This window comes from Berghia stephanieae, chromosome 2, assembly GCF_034508935.2.
Source record: "Berghia stephanieae isolate SIO BIC M18660-M18661 chromosome 2, UCSD_Bste_1.3, whole genome shotgun sequence".
NCBI classification, from domain to species: Eukaryota; Metazoa; Mollusca; class Gastropoda; order Nudibranchia; family Aeolidiidae; genus Berghia; species Berghia stephanieae.
The window spans coordinates 30201148-30212858 of NC_088361.1; the positions used below are offsets into that span (position 1 = coordinate 30201148).

At 35.8% G+C, this 11711-nt stretch overlaps 1 protein-coding gene across 6 annotated transcripts in view; it reads right to left on the reverse strand.

Moving 5' to 3' along the window:
- Window positions 1-9855, reverse strand: part of LOC144964686 (cartilage oligomeric matrix protein-like) — a 34673-nt gene extending 24818 nt beyond the window's left edge. Inside the window, exons 1-5 of one of the 6 annotated variants that reach the window (XM_078899205.1) lie at window positions 9743-9855; window positions 5145-5256; window positions 3343-3510; window positions 1329-1540; window positions 339-798 (exon numbers count right to left, since the gene is read on the reverse strand). In XM_078899205.1, the coding sequence (XP_078755331.1) occupies window positions 339-798; window positions 1329-1540; window positions 3343-3510; window positions 5145-5223 (919 nt within the window). In that variant the 5' untranslated portion in view covers window positions 5224-5256; window positions 9743-9855. The other 5 variants (XM_078899202.1, XM_078899203.1, XM_078899200.1 and 2 more) reach the window with 5 other exon arrangements.
- Window positions 9856-11711: the final 1856 nt, after the last annotated feature.

The window sequence follows — 11711 nt, forward strand, 5'->3', positions numbered from 1 at the left end:
CAGTTTGTTTCCGTTTATAGTTTGATACTGGTTGAAACAAAGACAATGAAATATGTATAATTGGAAACTAGGCAAAGCTAGTTTTCTTTTGGTTTATAATTTATTGAATTTGTGTAAACTGTTGAAAAGTCTCGGATATTTAAAACCAGCCATTAAAACTTTTTTTTTGTTTCAAAATTGAGCACAATATTGAAATCAGCACACATGACGAACTTCAGAATTGTGTATGTCTACCGTGAAAATTGATGAATGCCATAGTTCTTTTCCTCATTAATTATGTTAGCCGATTGACTTTTTCTGCTGGTAAATGAAAAAATACTATATTATTGTCAACTCACCGTTAGCTTCCCATCTTTCCCGTGGATCCGGCACTCTTCGTGGTATGGGTGGTGGTATGTTATTGAAAGAGTTGTCTGCTTGATCCTCTTGACGCATACGGATATTGGAAGAAGACTCATCTTGCGGATGTATTTTCGAAGACTCACTTGCAGCGTTTTCAGCTTCTTGCCCTTTTGGTGGTGTGTTACGTTCGCTGGGCTTGGGCCCATGGAGAATCCTCACCTTTGTTGAAGCTTCTCTGCCCACTGACGACGTTGAGCCACGAATATTTCCAGTATCGTCTTCATACTTGGAATCTGCTTTTTTGGGGGATGTGGATATACCCGATTGACTGTCACCAGATGACGAGTGTTGTCCAGATGTTTGTGTTTGGGAAAACTCAGGGTTTTTGTCACAGTTTTGTTGTTGAAGAATTTCTTGAAGAGCGCCAAGTTTCCAACTGAAACTACCAGCCTTGCGCTGAAATCAAGGATATTTGTCAAAAGGGTAAAACAAGCTTTTAAAATCATTTTTAAAGGACTCTACAGTTATTTGAAAAGCATTGTATCAAACGGCATTTGATGGACAAACAGAAAATTGTCTCATACACCTCAGTCAAATGGGCCATGGAATAATGTTTTAATGTGCCCTTACCAGTGATATGCCACAATACAAGGACCATAGGTTGATATAATTTCTACATATCCTTTCTGTGAAGACTACAATGTCTCTTCTTGAATATGTCCCAAAAACATAGATAATAATTGAGTTTTATTTATATCATGCTTCAAAGGAGGATGAAAATATTTTCATTGACTGAATATAACCCTAAATGTTTGTAGCAGAAAGCACTTCTACAGCACAAGGGAGCAACTGAAAAAATATCTCTGCATATTACCACATGGCTTTGGACCGAAGAGCACAAGCTCTAGGCTTCTCGGTTAGACATAATATCAACAACAACAATAGCAACGATAACAAAAATAGCAACAACAGAATATTATATTTACCACAACTGTTTTTTCCGTAAATAGTTTTTGTAGCGGCAAGTCCTCCGCGACTCCAGTCAGAAGACAATCCACGTAAAGTGTGACGCTGCTGAATTTTTCAGCTAGACTGGAGAAGATGATAACTATCTTGATATTACCTCCCTTGTGAGGAGACTGGATGGGAAAGCTCATTGAGACATCTTTGCCACCAGTTTGTCGGAGTCTAAGTGTCACTGAGGAACACACATGAATATAAAATAAAGAATCTAAAAAGTTACAGATCTTTGGAACAACAAAATCTGTAACATTTCTATGATACAGCCCTTGACAAAACAGATAGACAAATTATGTGTTTCACCGTTTAAAAAAAGGAAACATTTTGCGGTGAAGCAATTGCCAAATATATAACTGTAAAGTAAAAAATAAAAACCTCCAAAATAAAGGACCGGAATGGAGACTTTTCAACTTCTTTCAGTTTAAGAAACTGTTTAATATTCCCTTCAATGCTTAGAATAATAATATGATAAAGATCCACTTTGAGGTAGGCCGATTTTTTAAGATGGTTTTTCCCTTGAATTTTTCTCTCTGCTTTGCCGGACATTGTTTCATACACTTTTTCAGATCTTTATCTTACTCATTTCCAAATATAGGAAAATCTTCATATTCGTCACGATATAATCAGCGTTTTACTTAAAAGAATAATCGGTAAGGAAAGAGTTAATCTGAGTTTTCTATTTGGAACCACATATTCAATTTTTAACACCCAGTTCACTTCGATATGATACCTAAACGTTAGGACGGTGGGCCACAGATACGCAAAATCCTAAAAAAATACTCCATCCTCCCCGACTGAGGTGCAAACCTCATGTCTTTTGAGGTCTGAGGTTCAAATTCCAGTCAAGATAGTTAATTTTATAGGTAATGTTTTTGTACTTTGCTTCCTTTATTTCACATTTGACTGGGGTTTTAATTACTCAGTTGGCAGAGCACTCGCCTCACCATCAGAAGTATCGATATCGGTCCTAAGTGCAATTAGTCGAAGTGTGTTATATTTCTATGTCCATCAAACAGTAATACACACTTGTTCAGATATTTATCTTACACTGGTGTCTGCTACTTAATTTCTTAATTTAATATTAGCTGTGACTGCGTGTTATAATTTGGATAGATAGATAGAAATAAAAGTAGATGGATAGAGATATAGTTGAATAGATAGACAGATAGGTAGACTAGTAATTTTATAGATGGATAGACCAATGGATAAAAAGTTAGATAGATAGGTGGATGGAGATCGATTTGGATAGATCAAAAGAGTTGGGTAGATAGGTAGAGAGATAGAATGATTGATAGACGGGTAGCTAAGAAAATAGGTGGATAAAAAGAGATATAATCAAATAGATAGGTTAATAACTAGATAGGTAGATAGACGGATAGATAAAAAGGTATATATATATATATATATATATATATATATATATATATATATATATATGTATATATATAGATATATATAGATAGATAGATAAATAAATATACAGGTAGACAGCGGTAGATTCAGATAGATCGATAAGATAGGTATATGGGTAGATAGAGACAGAGTTGCATAGACATTGTTGGATATATATATATATATATATATATATATATATATATATATATATATATATATTTGTATATATGTATATATGTTTGTGTATGTGTATATATATATATATATATATATATATATATATATATATTTATACACAAACATATATGTATATATATATATATATATATATATATATATATATATATATATATATATATGTTTGTGTGTGTGTGTGTGTATATTTATATATCCGTGTAAGTGCATGCGTATATCATGTGTTTTTTCAGAGAGCTTAATACTATGGTGATAAAAGCTCTCTGGTGTGTATGGATTTGAGTAACTGACCGATAGTGTACAGCACTATTTTGGTCTGTTAATGAATGACTATCGTGGGTTTAAAGCAAGACATAAATCAAATTGTGTCGTCACGGTCTTGACTCTTACCTCGAGGCTGCTGGAAATCCAGAGCGATTTCAAATCTCATGGGAGGATGGCGGTTCTGTGCCTGCATCAGTATGTATCGTCGATGCGTGGTCGGTGGTGTTTGTAGAGTGCCCAGTAAGTACATGTCACGGTGGAGAGAGAATCCATCCCATGCTCTGTTTACCTCGTCTGTGTGAAGATTTGGGTTATCTACAAATTAATATAGCCATAGTTCATTTCAAAATTCAAACCTGCATCTTTTGCCCAATTTCTTATCGACCGTCAGGCCGATTTGCGTGATACTTATGTTACTAATACAAAATTTCTTGTATAAAAGATCTACATCGTCAAAATCATATATATATAGCATTTAATGGATTTTTAAATATTTGAATCCGACCTTAAAATTAAACACACACACACACACACACACACACACACACACACACAAAATAACCCCCTCCCTAAGAAAAACATATAAATAGATAAATAAATAAATAAATAAATAAATAAATAAATAAATAAATAAATAAATTGATTAATTAATAAAAGCAAAAAACAAAACAAAAACAAAACAAAAACATTGTGAATCTAAAAGACGAAGTCTATATTTTCGTTGGTAATTAATTGATGATGATTATTTTCAGTGGTGTAGCACAGTACGTCTCAAAGTGATGGCCAATAATCTGAGAGCTCCACAGCCTTATTTCTATGTCTTCATCTATTTTTCTTTCTATATTTTAGTTGTAACACTGAGTTTCCATGTTTTGTTTCGATTTCAAAATTCGTAAACACTCTTATAGAAGCATTGTTTAGGACTGTAGTGATTTGGAATTTCAAAATCCATTGCTTAAGCAGTTATCTGCCTTTCTCTGGAAGGCACGTATTTAAACTTTTGTCTAGAAAACTCGTCCTTGAAATATCGATATTTGAAGGACGAGTTTTCTAGTCGAATTTTTAAATAAGTGTCTTTCTAGAGTCCGGTGGTTAATTGGTTAAATGATTCAATGAAAGAAATACGCCAATGAAAATTGTGAAGGTTATAAGTATGAAATTCTGTTATCCATTATTATTCCCATATTCTGAAAGGGAACGTTCATGTGTTTTACATATGGCATTATGTTGTGTTCAATAGGTACTGTAGGGCTGAGTAATATTTGAACTAAGGGGAACTGAGTTTTTCGTGAGTTTATTATATTATGGTGTCACCAAGGTGCACATATTAGCAGGTCTGATTGCAGAACACAAGTATGGGCCTGTTTAAACATTGTAAGTTGTAATGGAAAAAAAATTGCCTTGGTTCGAGCGTATATCCATTACAGCGATGAGTTGATAGCAATTTGGGTTTCCAGACTTGCAAATAAGTGCATGTCGGGTTTTACTAATAGATTGATTATTTGTATCGAGAAAAAAATTATTCAATTAAAAAAAAAATTGGAGTAGCTTTTCCAAGTTTCAATTGAATTCCTACATTGGTTACAAAGATACATGTCAAAACACATGAGTTTTGAGTTTTGAAACGATCTAAAGACTTAAAGTAACATAAGAGGTGTGTATGATACTAGAACTGATTCCCCGCTAGACGAGAGAGAGAGAGAGAGAGAGAGAGAGAGAGAGAGAGAGAGAGAGAGAGAGAGAGGGAGGGAGAGTCAATATTGAATATGAACAATAATATTGTAGCGACATGAAACCAAATTTCTATTTCATTCAATACATGCCTTAGCATTCTAATCATTCACACCTGAGTAGAGTGAGGTAAAGCATCACTCTTAAGGATAGGGAACAGGTCCATTAAAGACAAATGAAGTTAATATTGTACTCACCAGATTTCACCACAGCTGGCAATATGACACTCACAAAGGTCACACAGATGGTGATGATGTTTTGGGGATAAAGGGTCATTTTTCTCTGCCAGATATGTCTAAAATTATTATCCTGAAATTCAAAACAGCCAAATACCCAGAGAAAATATTAGAGAAAATATTAGATAAAAACAAAAACTCTGGCGTTCATGGCCAGAACACCTTTATCAATTTAGCCCGAGGTTGTTTTTTTTTTTTTTACCTCAAACATTGATGGATTAAGATTAATCTCAATTTGTAAAAATATGTTTTACTTAAAACTTGACAAGGGCCCGAATTGCTCAGATGGTAGAGCCCTCGCGTCATAATCAAAGTGACCGAGATCAATCCCGTGTGCAGTCGAGGTTTTTAATCTGAACCCCTTGTCCACCCAGCAATGATTTGGTAGCTGGATCTGTTAGATCTGGCGGAAAGTACTTTGCAATAGACTAGCTTCTTATCCAAAATCTAGTAAGCAATTGCTATTGTCCTTTTAACGCTATAGAAGCCGGGATAAATTCCGTCTCCACGGGCTGCTCGACAAGTCATCTCAATTCATCGAGAACAGAAATAAGATTGCCAAATTTTTTAAAGCGTTTTTAAAGCGTTTAGTCAGTGTACGGTAGTGCTGACAGTAAGAATAAATGAAGTGAGTAGAGAAGTGACTAAATACAATAGAAAATAAAAACTTAATACAATGATGGGAATTGATCCCGGGACCCGACTGATAAGCTCTGCTATCAACCCGATCTGCATCTCGCAGTGCTGATGTTAATTAAGAATCTGTCGTGGCGTGTATTGTATTGAGCGGGGGATACTCTCTCGAAATGAGAAATATAATCCTTATTGTTGTGTAATTTCAAAGGGAAACAGGCATTTGAGACATCAATTGCCAGAAACCACGTTGAAGCTATTTCAATATATCATAGAGTTTCAATTTATCGCATCTGCATAAGTGACCCCACCGCGACAAACTGACTAAATCGACAGTAACAATTCGTTGCTATCCTTTGGAAAGGACTCTAGTCCATCACAAAGTACTTATCGCCAGTTTTAAGAGGCACAACTACTCACTCACTGATGGGTGGACAGAGAAGTCGGATAAATATAACATTTACTGAACCCGCAATAGGGAAGAAAAGTGTGATGTCAAAATACTGGTTTCAATCTCATTGGAAGTGTAAAACCACTCTTCCGAAGGACTGGATACATACCTTGTGTAATTGACCTTCTGGTTCCAGAGTGATGGCATCTTATTTTTCTAGTCTAAATATATGCTATATCTATATATATATATATCCTGATACTAAAAGAGTTACACCACATTATGATTCAATATGCAACCTATTCATTATAAGTCCTATGAAGGATTTGTTACATATACACTTCCAAGGATTTTGGAACCGGTGTGAATTCACGACTTTTCTGCCCTATTGATACCAATCCCTTTGCTTTGCTCTACCAACCTAAGCCTCTCCAATTGAATTCAATAGTCTGATGTCACGTCGCCCAGCAACGGCTGCCATCGTGGTTCTAAACAAAAAAAATCGGTACTTTTTATTCTTTGTTATTCTTCATGCTGGCTAGAACTTTTCATATGTCTTGTGATCAGAATGTGTTAAAGTCAAAACATGACCAGAATTATACTTTTTTTCCCCTGTGGATACGCTTTTATGCTCGTCGGAGAAATATTTCATAAGGGCGTCCGCCATTGTTCCGATAGTTTAGAGCCAGTTACTAAGTTACCATGCGTCATTACGGGGGAAGTGACGTTACGACTGTTGAAGAGTGTTGTACAAATCGAACCACCCACATGGGCCGAATATCACATTTGCAACACTACACATACGACAAGAATGCATTGTATTGGATTTGACGGAATTTATTTTTAGGGATCCCTGAATTTCATCTAAGCACATTAATACAGTAGAGAAAAATTAATGCAGGAAAAGAAGGCACTTGGTAAAAATAAATTAAAATAATAAATTGAAAGTATAAACATTTATATAGCGCATTTCCTTGGATTTACCATGCTCCATGCGCTTCACACATTTTCAGTTATTCCTCCAGAACGCCACATATTGGGAAATGTTATATTCTATATAATGTGATAAAAGAAAGTAGGTATGACCAACATCCCTTGATAATTGAGTATATCTATTTAAAAAATAAATAAGAAAAAGAATCCCTAACTGCTCGGGTTCGTTGCAATATTTTTTTTCTTATTTCCTCTGGCACAATTTAAATCACTTCTTTTGACAATATATAAACTAGACTACTTACCTCTCTTTGAATATAAAGCTTTAAAATTCACACAAACTGTTCATTTCGATACAAATCCGGTTTTTACAAAAGCAAGGTATTATAAGAACGATATGGAATGCAACACAAAATACACAATCAATGGTAATGGCAGAGAGACATACTGTTCTTGTACTCCTGTACATGGAAAAAAAATACGTCTTTCCCTTTTGGCCTAGAAAATAATATGTCTACTTCTACCATCGATTAAGATAGCTCCCAATTTGTCAAAAAGTCTTAAAGCCAAGACTTCTGGCATGTGACCATCTTGAGTCTGCGGTTTAAGACGTTTAAAAACAAGGTTGAGGTCATTCTTCAATCATCCTTTCAAGTAAAAATTTCCTGACCAAAATGATAAAGGTGTTTTGCCATTGAAAGGTAAGGATAACCTTTTAGTTTGGATCGGAAGTTTCTACGCAGCCTTTTGCGTGTCAGGTTTCTCATGCCAGTCTTTGATCATCCTAGTATAGGTTAGGCCATATGGTTGTATTAACTTCCCTTTAAAAGAGAGTGGAGAGTGAAATGGCACGGCCACACCCATCTGGAAGTCATCGGTGAGCATTGAGCACCTTGACTGCATCAGGCGTGCATCTCCGTCTTAATTATAGACTCGCTATGGTCTCTAGTTTTTCGTGTGCGGATTACGTGATTAGTAGATATGTCATTGAAGGGGTGACTATTTTTGTCGGTCTAAAGCCGACAACAAACAGTTGAGTGCGTCAACATCGTGCTGCCGTCTATAGAGAGAATAAAGCGGATGTCACTCAGTTCTTGGGGGTGCCGATAGCTCAGTTGGTAGAGCACTAGTTCACGCGCAAAGGACAGGTGATCAATCCCGGATGCAGTCGAGATTTTTTTTTCTGACCCTCCTCCCTCTCCCCGTCGTCTACCCAGCAGTGGTTGGGTAGCTGTGTCTGTTAGATCTGGTGGAGAGTACTTTGTGATCGACTACCGCTCCAAGCAAAGGGTAGCAAGCAATTACTATTGTCTTTTTCACGCTATCGAAACAGGGATAAAACTCCGGTTCCATGGGCCTAATAGCTCTAAAGGACTACTCACTGATTCTGTGTCACTGTGTCAATGTTCTTGGACCTCCAGTCGATTGATCAGTTCTCAGTTAATACTCTCCATCAGACTTTGAACGTTTTCAAACATAGATCTGGCGGGCAGAAATGATCTTTGACTTAAGAGAGTACAGTATAATAATGTAATCTTTCTCAGCCTGTCTGGCAGGTGAGCGAAATGCCTCGCACTCAATAACAGTTATCGGTACGTTGCTTGTACCGAGCCACCATTTTCTGTTTACTGAGCACACCAACTAAGATGGAATCAATTCAATTCTCAGGGGACACAATCGCTACGGCTCTTTCTCTGATTTTTACATATCTACATGCACGTTCACTATTACTTTTGTATTATTAACTATATTGCTTCATAAAATTGTGTAAATATATCTTATTTTTAAAAAAGTAGTTCTTCAGAACCATAAAGTCCACGAAGCCGGAGTTTATCCCGTTTTCTATAGCGCGAAACGGACAATAGCAATTGCTTGCTATCCTTTGGATAGGACACTAGTCTATCGCAAAGTACTTTCCGACAGATCTAACAGACCCATCTACCCATTTATTGCTGGTTGGGCAGGGCGGCCTGAAATAAATCTCGACAACACCCGGAATCGATCTTGATCCCTTTGCGTGTGAAACGAGTACTCTACCAATTGAGCAATCGAACCCCCACATATATAAATATATATATATATATATATATATATATATATATATATATATATATATATATATATTATAACGCTCATTTATTCATTCATGTAATTCACATTGGTTAACCGAAAATCCTTATTTTATGAACAAAGTTTATTTATTTCATTTATATAATGGCTGAGTAGTAGTGGCTTGTGCGTCACTGACCCCCACCCCACTCTCACTGTCTCTCAGCCAGGCGGTGGGTGTTGTATCGATTGAATCCGATTTGGCTACCTGACACTGGGATATTTTTATTGTTTTCATCTGGCATTTCTCCATAACCTCCATCCCTCATCATTACAATTTTGTGAAGCAGACTTCACGCTCGAAGGCTGAAACAGCAAAATATAAGAATAATAGAAAAATAAGAAAAAAAATGAAAAATGAAAAAAAAAAAAAAAAACAAATAAAAGAAAAGAAAAGAAGAGAAATAAATAACGAGGGTTTTAGGGCCAAATTATCCAAGGAACAGGGGCGTATACCAGTTTTAGTATACTTTCATCGGTGTTTGTTTCTTACCTGGATTGTGAAATAAATATGATCGTTTATATTGATTCATCAATTTGTATTTTAACGATGGTTTTAAGGCCAAATTATCCAAGTAACCGGGGCGTATATCAGTTTTAGTAAACTTTCATCGGTGTTTGTTTCTTACCTGGATTGTGAAATAAATATGATAGTTTATATTGATTCATTATTGTCACTTTATCAAAGTGATATGTTACTTATTCCCCAAAGTCCTGTGGTGATAATTTTTCCATACCCTATAATAACTATCTCCATGGTTATGCCCGTATATATACAATATCATTTACCCTCTATATTTTATTTGTATTTAAACCGAGTCTAGTCCTATAACTAATGCTTTAAAAGGCTGTTTTTTGTTACTCATGTAACAAATTATGTTATAATCATCCTCCTTCTCTGCATCCTCCTCATCCATCTCCTGGCCCAAATCATTCTCCTCATACGTCTCAACCTCATATATTTTCTCTTCCTCCTCCTCATTCTCTTCCTCATCTTCCCTCTCCTCCACCTCCTCCTCCTCCTCCACCTCCTCCTCATCCTTCTTCTTCTTCTTCTTCTTCTTCTTCCTTCTTCTTCTTCTTCTTCTTCTTCTTCTTCTTCTTCTTCTTCTTCTTCTTCTTCTTCTTCTTCTTCTTCTTCTTCTTCTTCTTTTTCTTCTTCTTCTTCTTCTTCTTCTTCTTCTTCTTCTTCTTCTTCTTCTTCTTCTTCTTCTTCTTCTTCTTCTTCTTCTTCTTCTTCTTCTTCCTCTTCTTCTTATTCTTTCTCCGTCTTTTCCTCCTCCATCATCATCATCATCATCATTATCATCATCATCATCATCATCATCATCATCATCATCATCATCATCATCATCATCACCATCATCATCATCATCATCATCATCATCAACATCATCATAATCATCATTGCCATGGTTCGATGAGCTAACTCGACTACATTCATAAAATAAAGATGTGATAAATAAGAACCCCAAAATTTACTAGTTACTTTAAAAAAGAAGAAATGACGATTTGTTTAAGATGATATGAATAGAAAGATGAATTTTAATCAAATGAGTCTTCTTATAAATGAACAGTGATCACAGTTATAAAAGAGAATATGATGATATTACGAATCTTTAGCGATCTCGATGAGATGATGATAATGTTAGATATTGCGTCTCGATGAGATGATGATAATGTTAGATATTGCGTCTCGATGAGATGATGATAATGTTAGATATTGCGTCTCGATGAGATGATGATAATGTTAGATATTGCGTCTCGATGAGATGATGATAACGTTAGATATTGCGTCTCGATGAGATGATGATAATGTTAGATATTGCGTCTCGATGAGATGATGATAATGTTAGATATTGCGTCTCGATGAGATGATGATCATGTTAGATATTGCGTCTCGATGAGATGATGATAATGTTAGATATTGCGTCTCGATGAGATGATGATAATGTTAGATATTGCGTCTCGATGAGATGATGATAACGTTAGATATTGCGTCTCGATGAGATGATGATATTGTTAGATATTGCGTCTCGATGAGATGATGATAATGTTAGATATTGCGTCTCGATGAGATGATGATAACGTTAGATATTGCGTCTCGATGAGATGATGATCATGTTAGATATTGCGTCTCGATGAGATGATGATAATGTTAGATATTGCGTCTCGATGAGATGATGATAATGTTAGATATTGCGTCTCGATGAGATGATGATAATGTTAGATATTGCGTCTCGATGAGATGATGATAATGTTAGATATTGCATGTATACTTGTGGGGTTTCACTTCCAGCCTGAGCGAGAGAAGTGAAGTAGTGACAATTCTTTACCATCAGGCCCCGGGCTTGATAAATACTTGACAGTGATCTAACTGGCAAAGCTGACAAAGGAAGCTCCGGCGTCTTGATGCCGGAAATCAACAATGTTGAAGTGCACCACAAAGTACCGAGAGTAAA